Source organism: Rhincodon typus, chromosome 10 (assembly GCF_021869965.1).
Source record: "Rhincodon typus isolate 14 chromosome 10, sRhiTyp1.1, whole genome shotgun sequence".
NCBI lineage: Eukaryota > Metazoa > Chordata > Chondrichthyes > Orectolobiformes > Rhincodontidae > Rhincodon > Rhincodon typus.
The window spans coordinates 30,518,015-30,541,069 of record NC_063341.1 but is presented as its reverse complement, the minus strand read 5'-3'; the positions used below and the strand labels follow the sequence as shown (position 1 = coordinate 30,541,069).

At 40.4% G+C, this 23,055-nt stretch overlaps 1 protein-coding gene across 1 annotated transcript in view; it reads right to left on the bottom strand.

Moving 5' to 3' along the window:
• dnajc6 (DnaJ (Hsp40) homolog, subfamily C, member 6) overlaps positions 1-17,508 on the bottom strand; it is a 121,609-nt gene extending 104,101 nt beyond the window's left edge. The window contains exon 1 of the mRNA XM_048602075.1: positions 17,292-17,508. Coding sequence (XP_048458032.1) covers positions 17,292-17,493 — 202 coding nt within the window. The 5' untranslated portion in view covers positions 17,494-17,508. The remainder of the gene's footprint in view (positions 1-17,291) is intronic.
• Between the last annotated feature and the right edge of the window lie 5,547 nt (positions 17,509-23,055).

The window sequence follows — 23,055 nt, the reverse complement described above, 5'->3', positions numbered from 1 at the left end:
TGTTCTATGTTCTATGTTCTATGTTCTATGTTCTATGTTCTATGTTCACTCCAGGAATTCCTCCTTTCTGGCATTGTGGCTAATTTGATTTGCCCAATCTATGTGCGGATTAAAATTACCCATGATCACTGATATCGCCTTATCACATGCATCTCTAAATTTGCTGTTTAACACCATTCCCAACTTCAGCACTGCAGTTTGGGCATCTATGTATGACATCTACTATTGTTTTTGGCCCTTTGGCATTTCTCAACTCTACCATACAGACTCAAATTACCAGAACTCGTATCCTTTCTCATTATTGTGTTAATTTCATCTTTAACTCGCAATGCCAATTCACCACTTTTTCCTTTTTGCCCATCCTTCCTAAATACTGAATACCTTGGGACATTCAGTTCCCCTCCCTGGTCATCCATGTCTCTGTAATCCCAATTATATCGTACCTGTTTACATCTGTGCGATTAGTTCATCCACTTTATTGCAGAGGCTCCACACATTAAGGCACAAAACCTTTAAGCTGGTCTTTTTAACATTGTCTGTCTCACTCTTATTTTGACACAATAGCCCCGTTTGAATCTTGTCCTTGGTTTCTCTGCTTACCACTTTTCTTATTCCCCTTACTACCTTTTGTTTTTGTCCTTGCTCCCTCCTTACATGGTTTCCCATCCCCCTAGCATATTAGTTTAAACCCCCCAACCCCCAGGACATAAATCTCAGTCCTGCCTAGGTATAACCCAGCCAACTTGTACAGGTTCCACCTCCCCCAGAAACGGTCCCAATGCCCAAAAGGAATCTGAAACCCTCCCCCAGACACCATCCTTTCAGCCACATATTCATCCAATATATCCTGTCAAATGACTAGCATGTGACACCAGTAGTAATCATGAGATCACTAATTTTGAAGTCTGGTTTCTTAACTTTCTTCCTAGCTCCCTGTATTCTGCTTTAAAAGGACCTTTTTTTCAGAAAAAAAAAAAACAACTTGTGTCATTTATACCAATGTGTACCACAACCACTGGCTGTCCATCCTCCCCCACACGAACGTCCTGGACCCGCTCAGAAACATCCTTGACACTGGCACTCCACAGAGAGTGGCATAGTGGCTCAGTGGTTAGCACTGCTGCGTCACTGCTGGGTTCAATTCCAGCCTCGGGCAACTCTGTGCCAACTCCACACATTCTCCCCGTGTCTGCGTGGGTTTCCTCCAGCTGCTCTGGCTTCCTCCCACAGTCCAAAGATGTGCAGGTTAGGTGGAGTGGCCATGCTAAAATTGCCCGTAGCGTTCAGGGATGGGTAGATTAGGTGAGTTATGCGGGATGTGTCTGGGTAGGATACTTTGAGTGTTGGTGTGGACTTGTTGGGCCGAAGGGCCTGTTTCCACACTGTAGGGGTTCTATGGTTATTGCGCATCCAATGACTTCTTTGGAGACCTTCAGTTCCAAAAAACAAAAGTCACACTGGACTTGAAACATTACCTCTATTTCTCTCTGCATAGATGTTGCCAGACCCACTAAGTTCTTGAGATTCTCCAGCACCTCAAATTATTCTTGCTTTGAACAATGATTCATTTGGAAGAAGTGAGCGGAGTCAAATGAAAAGATTTTACATAAGGAACACAAATGGTGCCTGGCTATACTTGCCTTTTCCTGGGATGACGGTTTTAGTCCTACTTGGGTCTCATCCCTCACATTTCGTCCCCAATAATTGCTGGTTGTTATTTCCCCACACTCCCTAAACCGGAAAACATAAAAGTGGTGTTCCCTCATCTCCACATTATTCATCACTGGTTCTTCCCTTCTTCAACCTCCTGATGTCTTTTTCTGGGGCTAGGCTGTTGACCAATATCTACTGAAGGCTACTGATTCCCACAACTTCCTTGATAACATTTCCTTCCACCACACTTCCCAAATGATTCCATTCTTTCTTTCCAGTTTCTCCACGTCCATCACAACTACTCTAATGGTTTTGCCTTCCATCATAAACATCAACACTCAGCTTTTGCTTCTTTGTCATTTTAATTCTCCGTCATAACCCCACACTGGTATAGAAGAGGCTGAGGTCAACGAAACTCTGAAGTTTGAGGAATATCATCTCACCCTTTAAATTGTCAAGTCCAGAAGACTGCAAAGTCCAGAGTTTAATCAGTTAAAATCAAATCAAATGCCTCCCACTTTTTCAGATAACTATTCAAAATGCTTGTATTTTTACACGTTGCTGATAATGGTCTGCAAAAACTGATCAATCATCAGGGGTTGTTACACAGGAAGTGAAAATTCAAGACATTTGGTACAGTGTTTGAATATAACTACTGATCCTATACTTTTGACCACATCTATTTCACCACCTCTGCACCATCCTACCAGATATTTATATTTTTTCTGTACAAAAAGGTATTTACAGTGAAAACAAAATCATGAAAATAAACTAGCATTCCTTCACTCATGGTTTTTAAATTTATTGTCACATTCCCAGGTATGCCCTGTTTCAATCTTGAACAAAGATTGTCTAATTATGGTAATGATCTGGTTAAAACGTAGAAAAAGTTTGAGATTCAAGGTACTGTTGGTACGTAACATATAGTTTACTTGTGCAACAAGTTTAACTGTCCAAGCTTATTAACCAATTTGCACCTTCACTGATGCAAAATCCATCTTTGAGGACTTAGACTGTTATTAGGCACAAGCAGCACTTTTATAAATTAGATTTTTGAACCAAAGTCACTCCTGACTTATTCTGCTTACTTTCAATGCCTCAGAAGCCTGACTTCCAATCTTAAATTCCTCTGTTTTACCTTTCACACACTGGGGACATTCTGTGGAATTTGAACAGAGAATCATTGATGGCAGACATCATTATGATGCACAATTTCTTTGTGATGGAGCCTCAAATAAACAATATTCATTAACAACTTGGATAATGGCATAAAGAGTAAAATATCCGAATTTGCTGACCAGGCAAAATTGGGCAGCATTATAAAACAGTGTTGACGAGAGATATTAAACAGACAAGGTGGCACAAAGTTAAATACAGTGAATGTCCAACAAATTGAGATTCAGGTGCATAGATTGATTTGGTTTATTTATTGTCATACGTACTATTACAAATACAGTGAAAAGTGTTGTTTAGTGTCTCTATTCTCTGGCACCATCTTAAAAATACAGAAAATAAACTAATACAGAATATTCTTTAAAATTCGACAAACAAGTGCAGAAGTCAAGGCAGCTAATGGAATGCTGCCTTTCATATCTAAAGGGCTGGAGTATAGGGATACAGAAGTTATGCTGTGGTTATACAAGATTATAGTTAGACTCCACTTAGAGTATTATGAGCAGATCCGGACACCACACCTTAGGGAGGAATACTTGAACTTCAGTGGTGAAGTTACAAGGAGAGTTAGAATTTAAGGCAGCCAAGCGGTGATCTACTTGAATCAGAGATAGTAGGAACTGCAGATGCTGGAGAATCCGAGACAACAAGGTGCAGGGCTGGATGAACACAGCAGGCCAAGCAGCATCATAGGAGCAGAAAGGCTGACGTTTCGGGCCTAGACCCTTCAATCAGAAAAAAAAAGGGTGATCTACTTGGAGGTCTTCAGGATATTAACAGGGAAAGTTGAATAGATAAACTATTTCCTCTGATTAAGGATTTTACAAACAGGGTCGTAGATAATGAATTGAGGCCAAACCATTCAAAAGGAGATGTTAGAAAGCACTTCTAAACACAAAAGTAGTAGAGGTTTGGAACTCTCTTCCTTAAAACAGCAGTAGATACTAATTTAATTGTTAAATTTAAATCAGATGGAAATTTTTTTTTTTTTTTTAAACTAAGCAAGGGTGTTAAGGGATCTGGGCCTATAGCAAGCATATGGAGTTAGGCCACAGATCAGCCACAATCTTATTGAATGGCAGAGCAGGCTCAAGGGACTGAATAGCCTATGCCTGTTCAAGACTTTCTCCCACCAACAACTGTGCGCTTCGCTGTCAGGTAGCTGAACAGCTTAAGCATGTCAATCTATGGCAGAAGCAATAGGGCCTCAAAATATATTTCTGCCTTGCAGTAAAAACCATGTTAAGCCTCAAGAAAGTCATTTTTTTTCCCCCCCCCTCAGCACTTGTTGCAAGCTGTGGTTCTTAACCTGTAAGCCAGGGACTTTACAAGCATGATCCAGTTCCCATGTACATCCTGCGAGTAACTGTAAGTGTCTGTAGAAAGAAATTCAAGGAGTAGCACATTCTGACAAGCCTAGATGGAAACCTTGTGAACAGGGACAATCGAACACCTTCTTAGTCTTTCCCTCCATCTAGCACACAAGTATTTATATCTGCCTGTTTATGTATAAAAGACAGGCTTACAAAAGGGGTAAGAGATTTAAAATAATTGTTATATATCAATGGTTTATAATTGTTTCTGTAGCTATAATCTTTATTTGTAATAAATAGTCATGCATATTAAGTGCAGAAAGCTTGTCCAACCTCTCTGTAAAATGGCTGTTGTTTTGTATAGGAGTTCAAAATTGTGCTCATAAGAGTTAAAGGCTTTTTCACGACAGTAACAGATGTATAAATAGGCTGGTGGTGTTTGGTATCATTAATTCCTGCAAAAAGAATCTGTTAAGTATCTGCAAATAAAATTTAAAAGTTGAAAAGAAATGCAGCTAGAAGTGACCAAATACTCTGTGGAATCCTGGTTTGATTTCATGTATTCCAAATTCTGAATTTAGTTGAGTTGTAGGAAGGTGAAGAACAAAAGCTTAGTAGGACATGTTTCTGCATAAAAGACATACTAAGTATCTGTTCCATATACTATTATGTGGAAGTGAAATTCCCCATAATAATTTTAAGTGAAATATCAGTGACAGTAGAAGAGGATTTTGTACGCTCACTGGAGGTTTTGATTAGGTTATCAATAGGAATAATTTCATTCCTAGGCCTATATAACATAACTTGTAGCAATGGTTATAAGGCTTACATATTGTGGTTATAGTAATATACTAAAAGACAAAATATTCTTCAACCTGTAAGTTTGATAATTGCACTAAAAACACCAAAAAAATTCCTCCCACAATAAATCATACTGAAAAATCTGTTATCATCAATATTTCACTTGCCTGTCATATACCTTAAATAGCTGTCTTTTTGGCATTCGAGAGGGGCAAAAATATCCAGTGTTCCTGTCTTTTAGTTCAAGGTCAACAGAAAGAGCACAGACCAGATTTATGTACTTACCAAGAATGACTATTTATTACCATTTGAATAGACCAAACCACAGATAAATAAATTACAAAACACTGACATACAACTTTACTGGATAGATCTCTAGCTCCTCAAAACACCCTGAAATACAGATATGTGCAGAAATATTTAAAACATAAAATGGATATTATAGACAGAGAAAGAAAGACTGACTGGGAAGGCAGTTCACAGGTGCTTGTCCACAGCCTTCACAGAGAAGATCCTTTCAGTTTGTCAGGAATTAGCACATGTAGGCAGGAATAGATCATTTCCCCCCTGCCAGCCTGCTCTACCCTTCAGCGTGATCATGGCTGATCATCCAACTCAGTACCATTCTCTCCCTGTCTCCCCATAACCTGATTGCTGTAGCCCCAAGAACTAAAGCTAATTCCTTCTTGAAAAACATTCGAGATTTTGGCCTCAACCACTTTATGACAGAAAATTCCACAGGCTCACCACTCACTGCATGAAGAAATTTCCTTTTTCTCAGTCATAGCCCAAACCTATCCTTGGACTGTGATCCCTGGTTCTGAACTTCCCAGTCATTGGAACATCCTTTGTGCATTCATCTTGTCTAGTCCTGGTAGGATTTTAAGTTTCTAAACTCCAGTGCACATAGTCCTAACCAACCCAGTTTCTGTTCATAGGTCAGTCCTGCCATCTGGTAAAACTTTACTGCACTACCTGCATAGCCAGAACACACTTCATCAAATAAGGAGGTGAAAATTGCACAAAATAGTTTGGGTGTTGTTTCACCAAGGCCCAGTACAATTGCAACAAGATATTCTTGATGCTGTACTTGAATCCTCTCACTATGAAAGTCAACATACCATTTGCCTTCCTCACCACCAGTTGCATGCACAATGCTTACTTTCAGTGACTGGTATACAAGGACATTCAGGTCTCAATATACCTCCCCCTTTTAAAAAGGGATGCACGTGCCTGAACAGGACATCATCGCTACCTTGATGCAGTGTTGCATGGCTGGCTGCAAGATCCCACACACGTCCAACCAAGGCCTGGAAGGACACTGACAAACAAACAATTTCTGGACCACTGTTACCTTATAGGCATCGAGTGTCTACCTGTACACCTGAATACAATGTCAGCAGTTAGCAGATTACAGATTGCCCTGGACAACTTGTGGCATTGGAGAAGGCTAATGGCACCATCAGCTGTAAACACATCAGGTAGATTCTACTGGCTAGATCCTGCCTTCTCCCATGTCCTGTCCAAAGGCCTTTGCTCTGCAGCAGCTTGGTCACCTTGCTATATCACAGATGCAGCTGCCGATCTGCTTCTCATCCTCACTACATGTGGAGCTGCCCACTAAATGAGAACAGTGATGTTTAGCACAAATTTGGTTCTCAAACATATATTGGTTGCAGCAACTCCTGATTAATCCCTTTCCTCCGGGAAAGCCCTAATAGTGCTAAACTGAAAGAAAAGCCACATTAATCATCACTGACAAGGTCACCCAGCACAGTTCTGGTGATAATCAGATGTAGTCCCACTTTGAACAGTTATACCCATCTTTGTAACACTTCCTGACAAGAAAAAAAACACATCTGAATGCAACTCCCATGCATGTGCTGCATTATGACACAAAGAACGTAAAATCATGGTACAATGTCTTGTTAAGATGTTTAAACACTTGTTAATTAGCTTTTAAAAATGACATGAGAGCTGATGATTTTGGATTTATGGTAAATCAACATGTTAGGATCAGGTTTGTAACCCAAATTTTATACAGACACAGGTTGGCAGCAGTCCCAATTTTTGAGCATTAAACCCAGCCTCAAGAGTCTTGATCTTAAACACAGAAAATTAGAAAGGACATGAGGATAAAGCTGGCTAAAATGGAATGGTAAAATGGATTAAAAAGTCAATAAAACAGCAATAGACATTTAAAGGAGTTTTTCGTAACTCTCAGATATATTCCATTAACAAAGAAAGATTTCATGAGAACAGCACATCAGTAGCTAACCACGCAAGGATGGTATCAAACAGAAGTGAAGGATGTACAATACTGCAAAGAGAAGTGGTAGGCCAGAGGATTGGGAAATTTTAGAAAATCAAAACAATAACTGAAAGAATATTAGAGGGAGAAGTTGGAGTACGAGAGAAAAGTAGCACCAAATTCTTAAAGAAATTGAATATTTACACAAGTAGCTAAAGCCAAGGTTGGCCCCTTAGATGCCATTGTTGAGGAATTAACGTGAAGAACAAAATAAGCAAATTCATTCTATCCGTCTTCACAACAGCAAATCAGTAACCATGGGCCAGATTTTGAGGGGAGCGGCAATTTCAGATTCCCACTCAAACCCTCCTTTGGTCAAAAAGAGGGGAGTTCTGCATTTCCAAGAGGGGATTCCGCAGTATTGCTGAACTATACTTTCATTCGGACAGTTCTTTCATAGTGTAGCTCTGTCAGAGGAAAGGAAACCATACCTTTCCACAGCAGTCAACTGGCCTATTCTGAAATTTAAAGATCCATCAAGCCACCTTGACAGCTGCTGGAAGTACATGAAAGTGTGACGAAGAATGCGTGGAGGCTGTGGGGTCAGAGGTGAAGGGGTTTGGGAGATGGAGTGTAGGGTACCAGGTAAGAAGGGGCCAGGTAGACAGGATGGCAGGGTACAATGTGGCAAGGTAAGTGTTAGTGTTTAGGGTAGGCTGGAATGGGTGGGAGAAATGGAGTCTGGTAGTGGCACAGTGCCATAACATGTGGGGTTAAGGAGTCTGGATGTGGTATGTTAGGGAGTGTATGACACAGGTATGGTGTCAGTTTAATAGTTACTCAGAATAGACTACGTATTAAATAGTTCAACTGAGTTTCCAGAGTAACTATTTTGCTTAATTTCATCAGAACCCAAAGTCTTCAATTTAAATACAAACTGAGGGTTTCAGGCATACAGGAATTATCCAATAGGAAACTGAATTTCCAAAGCAATTTGTTCAAAGTGTGCTGCAATGGAGATTCTGCAGAAACCCCATGTACACCTCCCATCTATGGTGGAAAAAAAAGTGACCGTTGGACCAGCGAAAAGATCTGGGCCTATATCAGTCTTGTACCCAAGAAGAACTAGATGGTAGGCCCATCTTTTGAGACCCAAAGATATTCTTCAGATTGGGTGAAGCTTAATGCAGCCTCCAACATTTGAACAAAAGAACATTTTGTTCTTCACATTAATTCCTCAACAATGGCATCTCAGTGGCCTTTCAAAACCATTACCTCATACAAGAGTTGTGAAGGCTTGCAACGACTTGCTGTAAATATTTTCTATGATTCAGCAGCTTGCAGTGGTTTAGGTTCACTTTAAAAAAACCACAGGCAGCAATAAAGCATGTTTTCAAGATAGTTTCCAAGAATTGTGTTCTGGAGTCAAAACAGAGAACAGGCTGGTATTATGCAAGGAGATAGGATTAGTTAATGATCTCATGGTGAAAGTACTCCTGGATAAGTGCAATGATCATATGATTGGATCTGACATTCAGTTTGAGGGAGAGGAGGGTGGGTCCAGGACTACTCACAAAAGAATTACTAAAGGGTAGTTAAGAGGGCACGACAGCAAGTGTAGCTAAAACAAGTTGCTAAATTAAGTTAAAGGATCGATCAATAGAAATGCAAAGGCAGACATTTAATTGGATATTTCAGAATATACAGTATCAATACTTTCCAAAAAAAGTAAGAAAAATTCCAAAGGATAGACCTATCATCTGTAGTTAACTAGAAATGTTAAAAATAGCATCAGACTTAAAGGAAAAGTGTATAATTGCACAAAGAAAGGTGATGGGTCAGAAGATTGCTATTTCTCACATTCTGTCCCAATAATGGCCAAAATATTAATCCAGAGGGTAAAAATTAGAATACATCAGAAAGTTCACCATATATACAGAAAAGACAGACAAAAAGAGTTAGCAAAGTGAGTGTTGATGCTATGGAAAGTGAGATCGGTCAATTAATAATGAAAAATAAGGAAATGGCAGATGAATTGAACAGGTATTTTGCATCAATCTTCACTACAGGGGATACAAGTAATATCCCAGAGGGAGAAATAAATCAGGAAATGGAAGGCAAAGAGGAACGGAGAGAAAATTAAACAAACAAACACAGAAGTATTACTGAGTAAATGGTTGGAGCTGTGGACTGACAAGTACTTTGATGGACTTCATCCTAAAGTTTTCAAAAGTAGCTGCGAGTGAGATAGCTGATGCATCATTAAATGTTTATTTTTCCAAAACTTCATTTGATTCTGGGATAGCCCAATTAGGTTTGAAGATGTACATAACTTTTATTCAAAATAGGAGGGAGAAAAAGCAGGAAACTACAAGCCAGTTAGCTTAACATCTGTCAGAGGGAAAATGTTAGAAACCATTTAATAAGTTATAACATGGAATTTGGAGAAGTTCAAGGTGATTAGGCAGAGACAGGAGTTTGTGAAAAGGAAAATCATGTATTTTGTTTAATAAATTCACTTGTGGGACAGGCTAGCCAGCATTTATTGCCCATCCCTAGTTGCCCTTGAGAAGGTGGTACTAAGCTACCTCCTTGAACTGCAGTAGTCCACCTGCTGTGGGTTGACCCACAATGCACTCAGGAAGGATTCCAAGAATCTGACTCAGCAACAGTGAAGGAATGAAGATCTATTTCCAAGTCTGGATGCCGAGTGGCTTGGAGAGGAACTTCTAGATGATGGTGTTCCCATGCAACTGTTGCCCTTATCCTTCTCCATGAAAGAGGATTTGGGTTTAGAAGATGGTGTCTAAGGATCTTTGGGGACTTTCTGCAGTGCATCTTGTAGATAGTACACACTGCTGCTACCAACCGTTGGTGGTGGAAGGAGTGAATGTGGTGCCAATCAAGCAGACAGCTCTGTCCTGGATGGTGTCAAGCTTCTTGATTATTGTTGGAGCTTCACCCATCCAGGCAAGCAGGGAGTATTCAATCACACTCCTGACTTGCGCTTTGAAGATGTTGGGCAGGCTTTGGGGAGTCAGGGGAGTTATTCACCCAAGTATACCTAGCCTCTTACACAATGGCTACAAGAGTAAGTCAATGCGTTAAGTCCAGTTGAGTTTTCTGGTCAATGCTAACCACCAGGATGTTGATAGTGGGGAATTCAGTGACGGTAACACCATTTGAATGTCAAGGAGCAGTGGTTAGATTGTCTCTTATTCGTGATAGTCATTGCCTGGCATGTGTGTGGCATGAATTTACTTGCCTCTTCAACCCAAGCCTGGATATTGTCCAGTTCTTGTTGCATTTGAACATAGACTACTTCAGTATCTGAGGAGTCACAAAGAGTGCTGAACATGCTACAAATGTGAATTAACATCCTCACTTCTGACCGTATCATTGATGAAGCAGCTGAAGATGGTTAGGCCCAGGACACAACCCTGAGGAACTCCTGCAGAGATGTCCTGGAGCTGAAATGACTGATCTCCAACAATCGCAACCAATCTTCCTAGATGACAGGTATGACTCCAACCAGTGGAGAGGTTGCCCCAACACCCAATAATTCCAGCTTTGCTTTAGTATGAACAATCTATTGGAGTTCTTTGAGGAAATAATTTATGCTTTGGATACAGGGGAAAGACATTGAACATAGTGTACTTAGATTTCCAGAGAGCATTTGATAAGTTGTCACATTAATGACAATTGCAGAAAATAAAAGCTCATGATGTTGGGATAAAGTAATGGCATGGACAGAAGATTGAACAGGATGAACACAGTAGGCATAAATACATCATCTTTCTCATGTTGGCAAGATGAATAGTGTGCCACAGGGATCAGTGCTGGGATTCCAACTGTTTAATATATACATGCGTGGCTGAGATGAAGAGATGGAAGGTATGGTTGCCAAATTTGCTGATGACTCAAGGATAGGTAGGAAATTAAGTTGTGAAGAGAACATAAGATCGCAAACAGATATGCTAGGTTAAGTGAATGGGCAAATGCAGTATACTATGGAAAATGTGAAAATTGTCCATTTTGGCAGGAAGAATAAAAAAAAAAATTATCTAAACGGTGACAAAATGCAGGGCTGATATGCAGGGGGATCTGACAGTCCTCATGTGTGAATCAAACAGTATGCAGGTACAGCAAATAATTAGGAAACCTAATACATTTTAACCATTTATTGTGAGGAGAATTGAATACATGAGAAGGGACATTATTCTTCAGTTATACAGGGCACTGGTGAGTACTGTGCCTAGACTCAGTCACCAGTTCAGAAAAGTTTTTCTAGACTAATACCCAGGTTGGACTGTCTTATGAGGAAAGGTCAGATGGGCGAGACTTACTCTAAGCTCCAGCAGATACAACAGGCGAATAGTTTGAACTATAGAAGATCCTGACGGGTTGACAGGGTGTATGTGGGAAGGGGGTTGACACTTGTGGGAGAATCTAAAACTAGTCACTGTTTCAAAATTAGGGTTTCCCATTTAAAAAAAACAAAAAAGATCTGGCAAAAATTTTCTCCCAGTCATGACAGTCGTGGGTCTTTGGAACAGTCTTTCTGAAAAGGTGATGAAAGTAAAATCCTTGAATATTTCTAATGCAGAGTCGGATTCTCGCTAAGAAAGGGGTTAAAAAGTTATGAAGGGTAGTGGAAAAAAAGTGAATTCAAGGTTGTAATCAAAATCAGCCATGATCTTATCAACAGCCTACTCTTTCTCCAATTCACATGATGTTATATTCTGAACAAAGCTGTTTTAGATATCCGACAATTTGTATAGAGCAAATGTCTGGCTTATGGGAGTGATCCTTATGCTAAGCTGAAATAAATACAGGGAAACCTAAGTGTTAGCAGTGGTTCTTCACAAGATTGACTTGAGAATCTTTAGAAATACAAGTCCCTAAGTCACTTGCTATTGGTTGTTATTACTTCTGATGCCAAAAGAGCAGTGGACAATGACACAGAAAGCTCAGGAAAAGGAGAAAAATATTTCTTTAAAAATCTGAAAGGCAGAGAGAGCGCGCGAGCGCGAGCACAAGAGAGCACATGAGACAAAAAAAAAGGGCGCAAGCAAGCAAGAGATGGAGAGGAGAGGAAAGGAAAAGAACAAAAGAAAAGGTAAATTGATTGTGTTTAAATTGAAACTAGCTTAAAAGTGAAGCCCCATAGTGCATATGAAAACTAAAGATGGAAAAAAGTGTTCTGAAAAGGGAACGCCACCAGTCTCAAGTATTGAGTCATTGTCAAGCTTAAAATGTTTTTAGCATTAATAGCTAAAAGAGATAATAGTTGAGAGATTTCATGTTTCAACAAGGTCATCTTTTCCTCAATGCTCCCCCACCACCCCCAGGCTTCCTCTATTCAAACACTCATCCATCTCTTGTCAGGAGTTAAGCAAACAAATGTCAGAGACAAATGGTCATCCATAATATGTTCACCTCTATACCATTAGTTCTCAGTTCAGTGCTGTGTGAATATTACACTGTCAAAACGTGTTATGCAGCTTAGAAGTCAATCCAACAGTCCAGCTGGCCTCTAAAAAAGTGAATCTAGCAAGACTTTATTCCATCTACTTAAAGAAGAGCAAGTGATTTCAACTAGAGCCTTGGCCAATATTTATTCTTTAACCCACATCACTAAAACAAATTTATCTGGCCACCTATCAAATTCCTGACTCTGGGGCCATGCTGTATCTAAACTATTAGACTCACTTATTTTACAACAGTGAGCATACTTTAATAAGTACTTAAACAGTAGTCCCTTAGATCAACTCAAGGACATGAAAAGGAGTATTTTAAAATGAAAAGTTCTTTTGTCTCCTTTTCCCTTTGATGACAATGGCCCTGGCCATGAAGCAGAAAGTGTGGTGGATGGACCATAAAGGTATGATGATGCAAAAACTAGATTGTGTTTCCGAGTCATATTAAGATAAAAGCTATCGTACAATTTCTAGGTGTCATCACAATGCATTTTTGCAACTGGAACAAGACCACCTAAAAAAAAAGTGGTAAACAACACCTACTTTAAGAAAAAAAAAAAAAAAAAAAAAAAAAAAAAATCAGAAAATGGAGTCAGATTTTTGACATTATCATTTTAAATATTTCAGTGCTAGCAAAAATACTTCTGCAGAACTGTAATTTTTTTTTACTCAAAATGTTAATTCTTTCTACACCGATGCTGGCAAAGCTGCTGAATCCCACTTCCTACAGACAAAGGTGGTAGCCATGGGTACTCACATAGGCCCAAGCTATGCCTGCCTCTTTGTAGGTTACGTGGAACAATCCTTCTTCCGTAGCTACACTGGCCCTAAACTCCACCTCTTCCTCCGTTACATCGATGACCTTATCGGCACTGCCTCGTGCTCCCACGAGGAGCTCAAACAGTTCATCCACTTCACCAACACCTTCCACCCCAACCTTAAGTTTACCTGGACCATCTCTGATACCTCTCCCTCCTTCCTGGACCTCCTGTTTCCATCTCTGGCAACCACCTGGAAACTGATATCCATTTCAAGCCCACCGACTCCCACAGCTACCTAGAATACACCTCCTCCCACCCACCTTCCTGCAAAAATGCCATCCCCTATTGCCAATTCCTTCACCTCTGCCGCATCTGCTCCCAGGATGAGGCATTCCACTCCCAAACATCTCAGATGTCCTCGTTTTTTTGAGGACTGCAACTTCCTCCCACCTCAGTGGTCAAGAACGCCCTCTACTGTGTCTCCCGCATCTCATCCCTCACACCAAAACAGAATCCCCCTCGTCCTCACGTACCATCCCACCAACCTCTGGATCCAACGCATCATCCTCCGACACTTCCGCCATCTGTAATCCGACCCCACCAAAGACATCTTTCCCTCCCCACCCTTACCTGCTTTCCAGAGGGACCACTCTCTCCATGACCCCCTTGTCCGCTCCACTCTCCCCTCCAGCCCCACCACACCCGGCACTTTTCCCTGCAACCACAGGAAGTGCTACACCTGCTCCTACACCTTCCCCCTCACCCCCATTCCAGGCCCCAAGAAGACCTTCCACATCAAGCAGATGTTCAGCTGCACATCTGCTAATGTCGTATACTGGAACAGCAGATACAGATGTGGCCTCCTCTACATCAGGGAAACCAAGCGGAGGCTTGGGGACCGCTTTGCGGAACACCTACGCTCAGTTCACACTAAACAACTGCACCTCCCAGTCGCGAACCATTTCAACTCCCCGTCCCATTCCTCAGACGACATGCCCATCCTGGGCCTCCTGCAGTGCCACAACAATGCCACCTGGAGGTTGCAGGAACAGCACCTCATTCTGCTTGGAAACCCTGCAGCCCAATGGTATCAATGTGGACTTCACGAGCTTCAAAATCTCCCCTCCCCCAACTGCATCCCAAAACCAGCCCAGCTTGTCACCGCCTCCCTAACCTGTCCTTTCTTCCACCTATCCCCTCCTCCATCTCCCACCTACTAGCCTTGCCCTTGACCTGTCCATCCTCCCTGGACGGACCTATCCCCTCTCTAACTCCCCACCTACACTCACCTTTACTGGCTCCACACCTGCATCTTTGACCTGTGTCTCCTCTCCACCTATCTTCTCCTTTATCCATCTTCTATCTGCCTCCCCCTCTCTCCCTATTTATTTCAGAATCCCCTTCCCCTCCCCCGTTTCTGAAGAAGGGTCTAGGCCCGAAACATCAGCTTTCCTGCTCCTCTGATGCTGCTTGACCTGCTGTGTTCATCCAGCTCAGCACCTTGTTATCTCAAATATTTCAAACACCTTCTGTTTTTATTTCAGTTTCCATAATCCATATTATTTTGCTTTAATTAAAATAGGATGTCATAGTGGCTTTTCGCTAACAATGCAAAATTTTGCTACCAAAGCGAGGCTCTTGCTCGTACACACAAGCCCATCACAGACACACAAGAGAGTTCAGATCCACTTTAATGCTGAACAATGAAAGGATTTTTTTTACAAGTTTATGCTGACAGCACTAAATAGCTTTGAACAAGCGTTGGTTTCAAGCCAGCACCTGAAAAATAAAGAATCATATGCCACTCACTAAACAACAAAATGGGTCAAGCTAACAATTTTTCAGGTGTGTAAAATTTTCAGATAAACAGGAGGAAATGCAATTCTGTCTGCAGTTGTGATTCTTCAAGTCACACGTACCTTAACTCTCATTTGGTAATTAGTTATGATCAATAGTGCTTCTGTAAGCCAAATAAAAATGTTCTGTCCTCTTTAAATATAATCGTGCTCACAATTCTACACCAAAATACTGCATTTCATAACTCTATGCCTTAATTGTGCCAGGTGTCCTTTAGCTACAACTGTCATTATTTTTTGAAATGGTCATTAAATGTGGGCGGAAATAAACAGACGAACCAAATATCTAGGATTGACAATACTCCCTGGTTTTCTTTCATCCTCATCTGTAATGGAGCCTAATTCTAGAGCCCCGCCCACAGAATCCAATTCCAGGTCTTTCAACTTCTCAGTTCTCCAATATCCCAGATCGTTATCCTGATCCAGGGATTCACATAGTCATGTGCAACCTGCCAAAGTGGTTACTGGCCATCCCACATGCCTGGTAGATCCCAACCCACATGAGAGGGTTATGTCCTGCAGACCTCTTTCCAGGACAATGCAGCTTACAGCCAAAATCAAGTTAATTAAATATTCAAATTTGAGACTGTTCAATATGCAAAACAAAAATAGCATTCACTCAATCACTGTTAGCAGGTCTTTTGAACAATATTGTTAGAGATATTGTAATTGGCTTCATTGCCAGGACTGCAGATAGCAGAAAAATAAAGTCAGGGACTATTAGTTGGCAACATCAGAGTTGTCCATTTTATGCATGTCTAGATAAACTGCACCAGATCAATCTTTTGACTGGGACAAAAAGGATCGTTCCAAATTATTTCAGTGTGTACATTTGTTGCTCAATTAGTTTATAAAAGTTCATGAATGATTTTTGTGACTTTGTAGAAATAATATCAAGTCTACAAATTGAAGTGAACAAGACTTCAACTTGAGAAACAGAAACAAGACATAGACTAAAGTGTAGTTTGATATAAAAGACCATAAAATTTACAATAGGAGGACACCATGCTACCTCAAGTACACCATTTGTCAAACCACAGTGCCTTTTCTGTAAGGCAATGATTCTGAAGTGGTTCATGTTCATTTTACATTGCTTTCATACAGTGTTTGAAAAATCAGTAAAGCAAGTGTAATCAAAGAATTCTACTCCAGCTTTTGAAGGGAGATGTATTTGGACCTGCTTAAGTTCTAGTAATTATGCCTGGCCAAATCTATTTGTACTTACTGTTATGCAATACACCTTCCCATTATTGAAGAACAGTGACAGTGCCTCTTTTTAGCTACTCCACAGCAGCATATTTTCTGCCACTAGTTAGAGGGAGGCCCAAGACAAAGCAGAGACAAAAGGAGGATTGATAGCAGTGAATTACCCCAAACTACTCTTATCCAATAAAACTTGCTAGTAGAGGTAGATAATACCATAGCTGCCAGGAGTGGTCCTAACATTTTTGGGAAGGACACATTCCTTTTTTAAAAGGAAATTGCTAAGTCACTATCAGGAATATGCATCCTGAAAAAAATATGGTTTGTGTATTTGGTTACCTATTGTATTGACTAAACTAAAAAAAACCAAAAGAACTGCGGATGCTGTAAATCAGGTAAATCATGCTGTAAATCCCCTATTGTATTAACTATTGTTTTTACAACAACTGAATAAATAACAGTTTATAGAAAGATGTATTAATCAATGCTTTCTGGTAATGTATTTTACTGCTTAAAAACACTTTCTAAAAAAAAGCAAATGCAAGACAATATTTGCATTCCAACGATTGACAGAATCAGGACGACATTGTCGCCGTATAGGAGCTAAAACGACACGGCTGGTGGCATTTAAAAGGCATGCACGAGAAACAGATTAGGTTTATATTTGCAAGTGCAAAGGTTTTTTTTTTTTTTTTAAAAAAAGAAAACATTTTACATTGAACACAACGCTCCTGGTCATATCGTTGGATATGCCTAAGTTACAAATCGGCACATGGCCACATGTGATGATCAGCGATTACCTGAGCTGTCCATGGTGCTGTAGCGGTCTGGCTGCGGAAATGGGCCGCTCGCTGTTAGTGAGGCTGTCGCTGGGTTCTCCGTCTGCACTGCATCAGCTGGTCGCAGCCTGCTGTCCAAATCCCCTGCACTGCTGTCCACCAAATGCAAAGATTCGTAACCGTCATAATTGGTCTTCTTGCGATAGTTTCCAAGAAGGCTCATGGAGCACTAGAAAAGGTCACCAAAAAGCTCGTTTGCAGACAAAGGGGGAAGAGCCAGTCATGACCTTGTCCAATGATCTGATGTCTTTTAAAAGAAGGCTGGAGCGGGTTTTGTTCCGGGTAAGTGGGGCGGAAATCAATAAGGAAAGAGCCTCCCGGTACGATTCAGGACTTGCACAGCTGCCCGACTGGCGGTTTCTTGCTGTTTTAACGGGTATTTCTGAGCTTCGGCCTGGCTCCTTGCCAGAGAGATCATGGAGGCGGTCACCTCCAATCTTCAGCTAGCTGCCTGTAGCCTGCCTGCAATCTTGTCTGTCTTTGAAAATAATATCACTCCAAGCATTCATTGTAATTGAATAGTTCATGTTGCAATCGATATTTCAAACGCGAATCTGATAAGCTTCATTTTCTCTCCATTGATGGTCATTATGAATTTTATTAGGTGTTGTCCCTCGGGGCATGACTCTAGTGATGCCCAACCTTGTAACGTCTTATTCGATTCCCGCGATATCTCAGGAGATGGGACTATTGAAAAAGGCATTGGAAACTAATCTGGACTTCACTTAAAAATCCCTCTAGCTGCATTTGCTGTCGTTAGATGGTAATAAGGATTGAGACACCCTAACCCCCCCATATCCTCGGATACATTAAAAGCCAGATTGCTCAACAGCTCGTCGTCAACTTCCTTAAAAATGTTATTTCCATATTTTTGAGTATTTCCATTTATTTCACTCACGTTACCATTTTATGAAAAAGACAACTATCTATTGTCCTCTCATTGCAACACCACAAACTATTTATTCATCTTGCATATCAATTATGAAAAATGAGGGACAAACTTTGTCCCATAAAAATCACAATTGCTGGCAACCTACAATAGAAAAAAAATGGTCAGATCAGTGACCACCTGCAAATAAAAGTTTGGTCACATTTCAGATACTGTGCACTGTCTCAGGCACAAATCCGAGAGATTTTTTTTCAACCAGAAGATCTTTATTGCATTTTCAGGTGTTTATTTCCCCATTGTGCTTTTTCAGTTTTATTTATAATAGCCACCACTAGAAGTTGCAGATGAACACAGCAAAAGAGATGTCCTATTGTTCCTTGTAGTAAAATCACAAATGCATTTTCATACATGTACATGGAATTTGATTACATGTTAGCAGGGAAATCCCACTTCCCACTACCCTTGTGCCTAGAGAGACCACCGCAGACACATACCTTCCTCCCTGCACCCCACCCCTCCCCAACTGAACATAATGAGGGTACTTATGATATCACAACAAAATTAACTGTACAGAGAGAAAGGTTAAACAGTTAGTCAGAGATCTACAGCACATAGAAAGGTCCTTCAACCCATCAAGTCTGTACCAGAAGTCATATCCCTTTTATAATATGGATTCCAGAACTGTACTCGAGCTGTGGCCCAACCAACATTTTATGCAGCTCCAGCAGAACAGTAGGAGGTTAAGTATCCCACATGCTTCCTTAACCACTTCACCTGCCCTGTTACCTTAAAGGGACTAGTGAACATGAACAAAGGTCCCTCTGATCCTCAATGCTTCCCAGGGCCTAACCATTCATCAGGTATTCCCTTGCGTTTGGGCAGGCCAAACAAGGCATCACCTCACACTCATCCAGATTGAATTCCATTTCCCCCTGAACAGCCCATCTACATCCTCCTGTCATTTAAAGCTCCCCTCCTCCCTGCTTATCACCCCAACAATTTTCATATGATCTTCAGACTTAAAGAGATCAACCCTCCTACACTCAAAGTCTATTTTTATTTTTTTGTATACCACAAACAGCAAGGCCTCCAATACTGATCTCTGCAGAACGCCACTGGAGACAGGCTTTCAGTCACAAAAACACCTTTCAACCAATATCCTCTGCTTCCTGCCACTAGGCCAATTCTGGATCCAATTAGCCCAACTACCTTGGATCCCATGTCCTATCAGTCTCCCATATGGGACCTTATCAAAAGGCTGAGGTCCAAGTAGACTACGTTGCCCTCATCGAGGCACTTGATCACTTCTTTCAAAAATATAATCAAGTTGTTCAGATATGCCTTCCTCTTAACAAAAGAATACTGACTGCTCAAGATTAATTTGCATTTGGAGAGGCAGAAATTAATTCTACCCCTCAGAATTTCTTCCAATACTTTTCACACCACCACCGAGGTTAGATTGAAGGGCCTGTAGTTTCCTGGTTTATCTCTAGCTCCCTTCTTGAATAATGGTACCACGTTGGTTGCCCTCCAGTTGTTTGGAGCATCTCCTGTGGTCAGAGAGGAATTGAAAATTGTCATTCCCCCTATGTCCCACCTTGCTTCATTCAACAGCCTGGGATAAGTTTCATCCCACCCTGGAGATTTATCTACTTTTAAGACCACCAGACCACTCAGTACCTCCTCTTTGTCAATGCTAGTTTCTGTTGGGTACAATTTTGATAAAGCTGGATTCAATACATTTCCATAAAGCTCACAACTCTTCCCTCTCCTTTCCCAAGGATACTGATGGAAGTCAGGTTATAGTTTCACACATACATGTTTAGTTAGGAGCCATATACTCCATGTTGCAGTTTTTCCTCACATTCAAGATCACTGCTGCAAAGATTCACTTAGATCAACAATTAAACTTTTCAAATTCTGTTTCCAAAACTGGAACAACAAACAGTGTGAATGCCAAATATTTTGTGGCAATGGGTTTCCAAGTCATACCTAGATCAATGAAAGGTTATGGTTATTGGAAGTCATTCATCACAGTCCAAGGATATCTCTGCAACATTTCAACCAGATAGATATTTTCTAAACAACCAGCTCAGACATATTATTATACACCTCTGGAACAGGTGAAACTTGAATCTAGGCCTCCTGACCAACAGACATGGACATTACCACTGCATCACAAGAGACCTTTTCACCAGGATAGTGTCCAAGGCTAATCCATCTTCAACAACATTCCCTCCAACACCAACTGGGGATATTCACTCATAATTGCACAGGTGTTCAACATCAATTCCAGCTCCTCACCAAGCACCATACAGGAAAGTTTTTGGGAAACATTCAGGATTTGACTGATAAATGGCATCATTCTTTTTCTAGGTAATGACTGTCTACAATAGACTGGTGTATAACCATCATTTTTTGACATTCATTGAGGATACCACTACTGAATCCCTGATCATTAACATCCCAGCTGTCACCACTAACCAGAAATTTAACTGACCAGTTATATGAATGGTGCAGTGCACAAGCAAGTTAAAGCTGGGAATGTTGCAGCAAGTAGTTCATCTCCTGACTCCCTGGAGCTTTTATGCCATCTCCAAAAAAATGTGATGGAATACTCTCCACCTCACCCGAGCTAAATGCAAATCTAACACCACAGTCTGCTTGATCAGCATCCCATCCATAGTCTTAAACATTCACTCCATCCTTCCAATAGGAATAGGAGCAATGTGAACCATCCACAAGAAGAATAGCAGTAACTTGTAGTGCCTTATACCTAAATAGACAATAGCAGACTTGTGCAAATAGCACCACCTCTAAAGTTCTCCTCCAAACCCCACACCACTCTGAATTGGAAATATTTCGCTATCCTGTAATTTGAGTCAAAATCATGGAACTGCTTTTTAACAGCACTGAGTGCACCAACATGACAAACAACAGTGATTCAAGAATGTGACTCATCTTCTAAAGGACATTTATGGATAAGCAATAAATGCTGGCCTAACTGAGTGACATCCAAATCACGTGAATAAGAAAAGAAAACTTAGGAAAACCCAGATGCTTTTGCGATGTTGTTCCTGCTGATTAATACTGGAAGGAACTTTTTTTTACCCAGTGAAAGCTCAACACACTGTCCAGCCTCTCAAATAGAAAATTAAGAGCAGGGGTCCTTTTGAAACACATCATCTGCTACTTACTCGATATTTGTGTCCACTGAAGACTGCTTGATAGTTTCCATGGAGATTGGTAGCCTTCAAAGAATGTACTACCCCTGAAGCTTTACTTTCATGTAACTTTCATGTTTACTGGAAAGTATCTCATTAGCAGAAGGTTGTCATGCAAAGGACAATAGCCTCTCTCAAGTCACAATTCACTGACCTGCCTCCTCTTACATGACCAGATACATTTAGAAAAATCCATTAATACAAATCCTGGAGATAAAATGTCCACATCCACCAGGTATGATTACACCTGTATTTTTGCGGCTTTATAACAATCACATTTCTCTCCTGCCCTCAACCTGCTCCTTCCTCAGCATCATGGTATTCAGAAATCCTGTTCCCTTCACACTGTTCAATGAAATACAAACCAAGAATAATAGGGATAAACAAAATTGTAAACATGACAGTTCATGGACTAAAAATTAATGAATGAATAGAACAAAATGCTATAAAAAGAATATCTTCAGTGACACAAATAACAAACATTCAACATTTAAACTAAGCTTCTTAAGCCAACCAACTAGTTCACCTTCCACATGTCTTTTGTCATCATGACTGAAATATGCTGCATGCCTATGAGCCTGGTCCAAAGTCAGATATTACTTGAAATAAAATTTAAATTCAAACAGGAACCATGCATAGACATAGGGTGATCTTCTCTCCTCACTCCCATCTTTGGAGAAAAAGATGCTATGTAAATCAGGCACACAAGGTGGAGGCTTTGTTTTCTAACAGTTTTATCAGTAACTGATAGCACAACCATGTACCTGTTTGTTGCAATTATTTCAACTGAAAGCTTTTTTTAATGCACAGGTCTATAATCAGAACATGAAAGTCACACTGGTGATATTCACAGAGCTGGAGCCTGTGTAATATCTGCTCTAGATCTCGAAGAAGTAATAAAAAAAGTGAAAGGGACAGGTATTTAAGTGATCGTAAATCAGAACTTAATATTCTACGCTGGACTTATCCACAATTCAAATAATGAGACGGAAACTGCAACATTGGTAGACGCAACTTCAAATAGAATTGATTCTGGAATGTACGAGTATTTGTAGCTTAACTACAATAAAAACAGAGAGCACATGTCCAGTTTTCATTTGCAATTTCCAGCAGACCAGCATTTTTCTTCTATTGGTAGCTTAAAAGTTTGTTAACTGCAACAACTTGTAATTTAACAAACCCACAAAATTCATTACAAAATTTGTATTTTTTGGGAAAGACCTTAATTGAAAAGGGAAACTGACCCTCCTAGTTTCTACAGAAAATAAGACTGAAATGGAGACTGGAAGCTAAAACCTCTTGACAGTCTGAAACAGGTTACAATCATATAAAAAAGGACACTGAGCCATTAGTATGGACTTGCTGATGATCTCAGACTGATGACATAGATGCCGAGTTGACTGCTATCAGGTTCATAAAGTTGATCTTAGTTGTGTTGCATATTTCATGTATAATTTATGGTTTATAATCTACTGCAATTTATCTGTCTATTTGTACCTACATAGATAACCAGCTTTATACAAAACTGTAGAATCAAAGAAAGTTGGTAATGTCTGTTTGACTCTTGTATGGTCAAAATATTTTCAATTAAACCATGAATAAAATCCCAAGA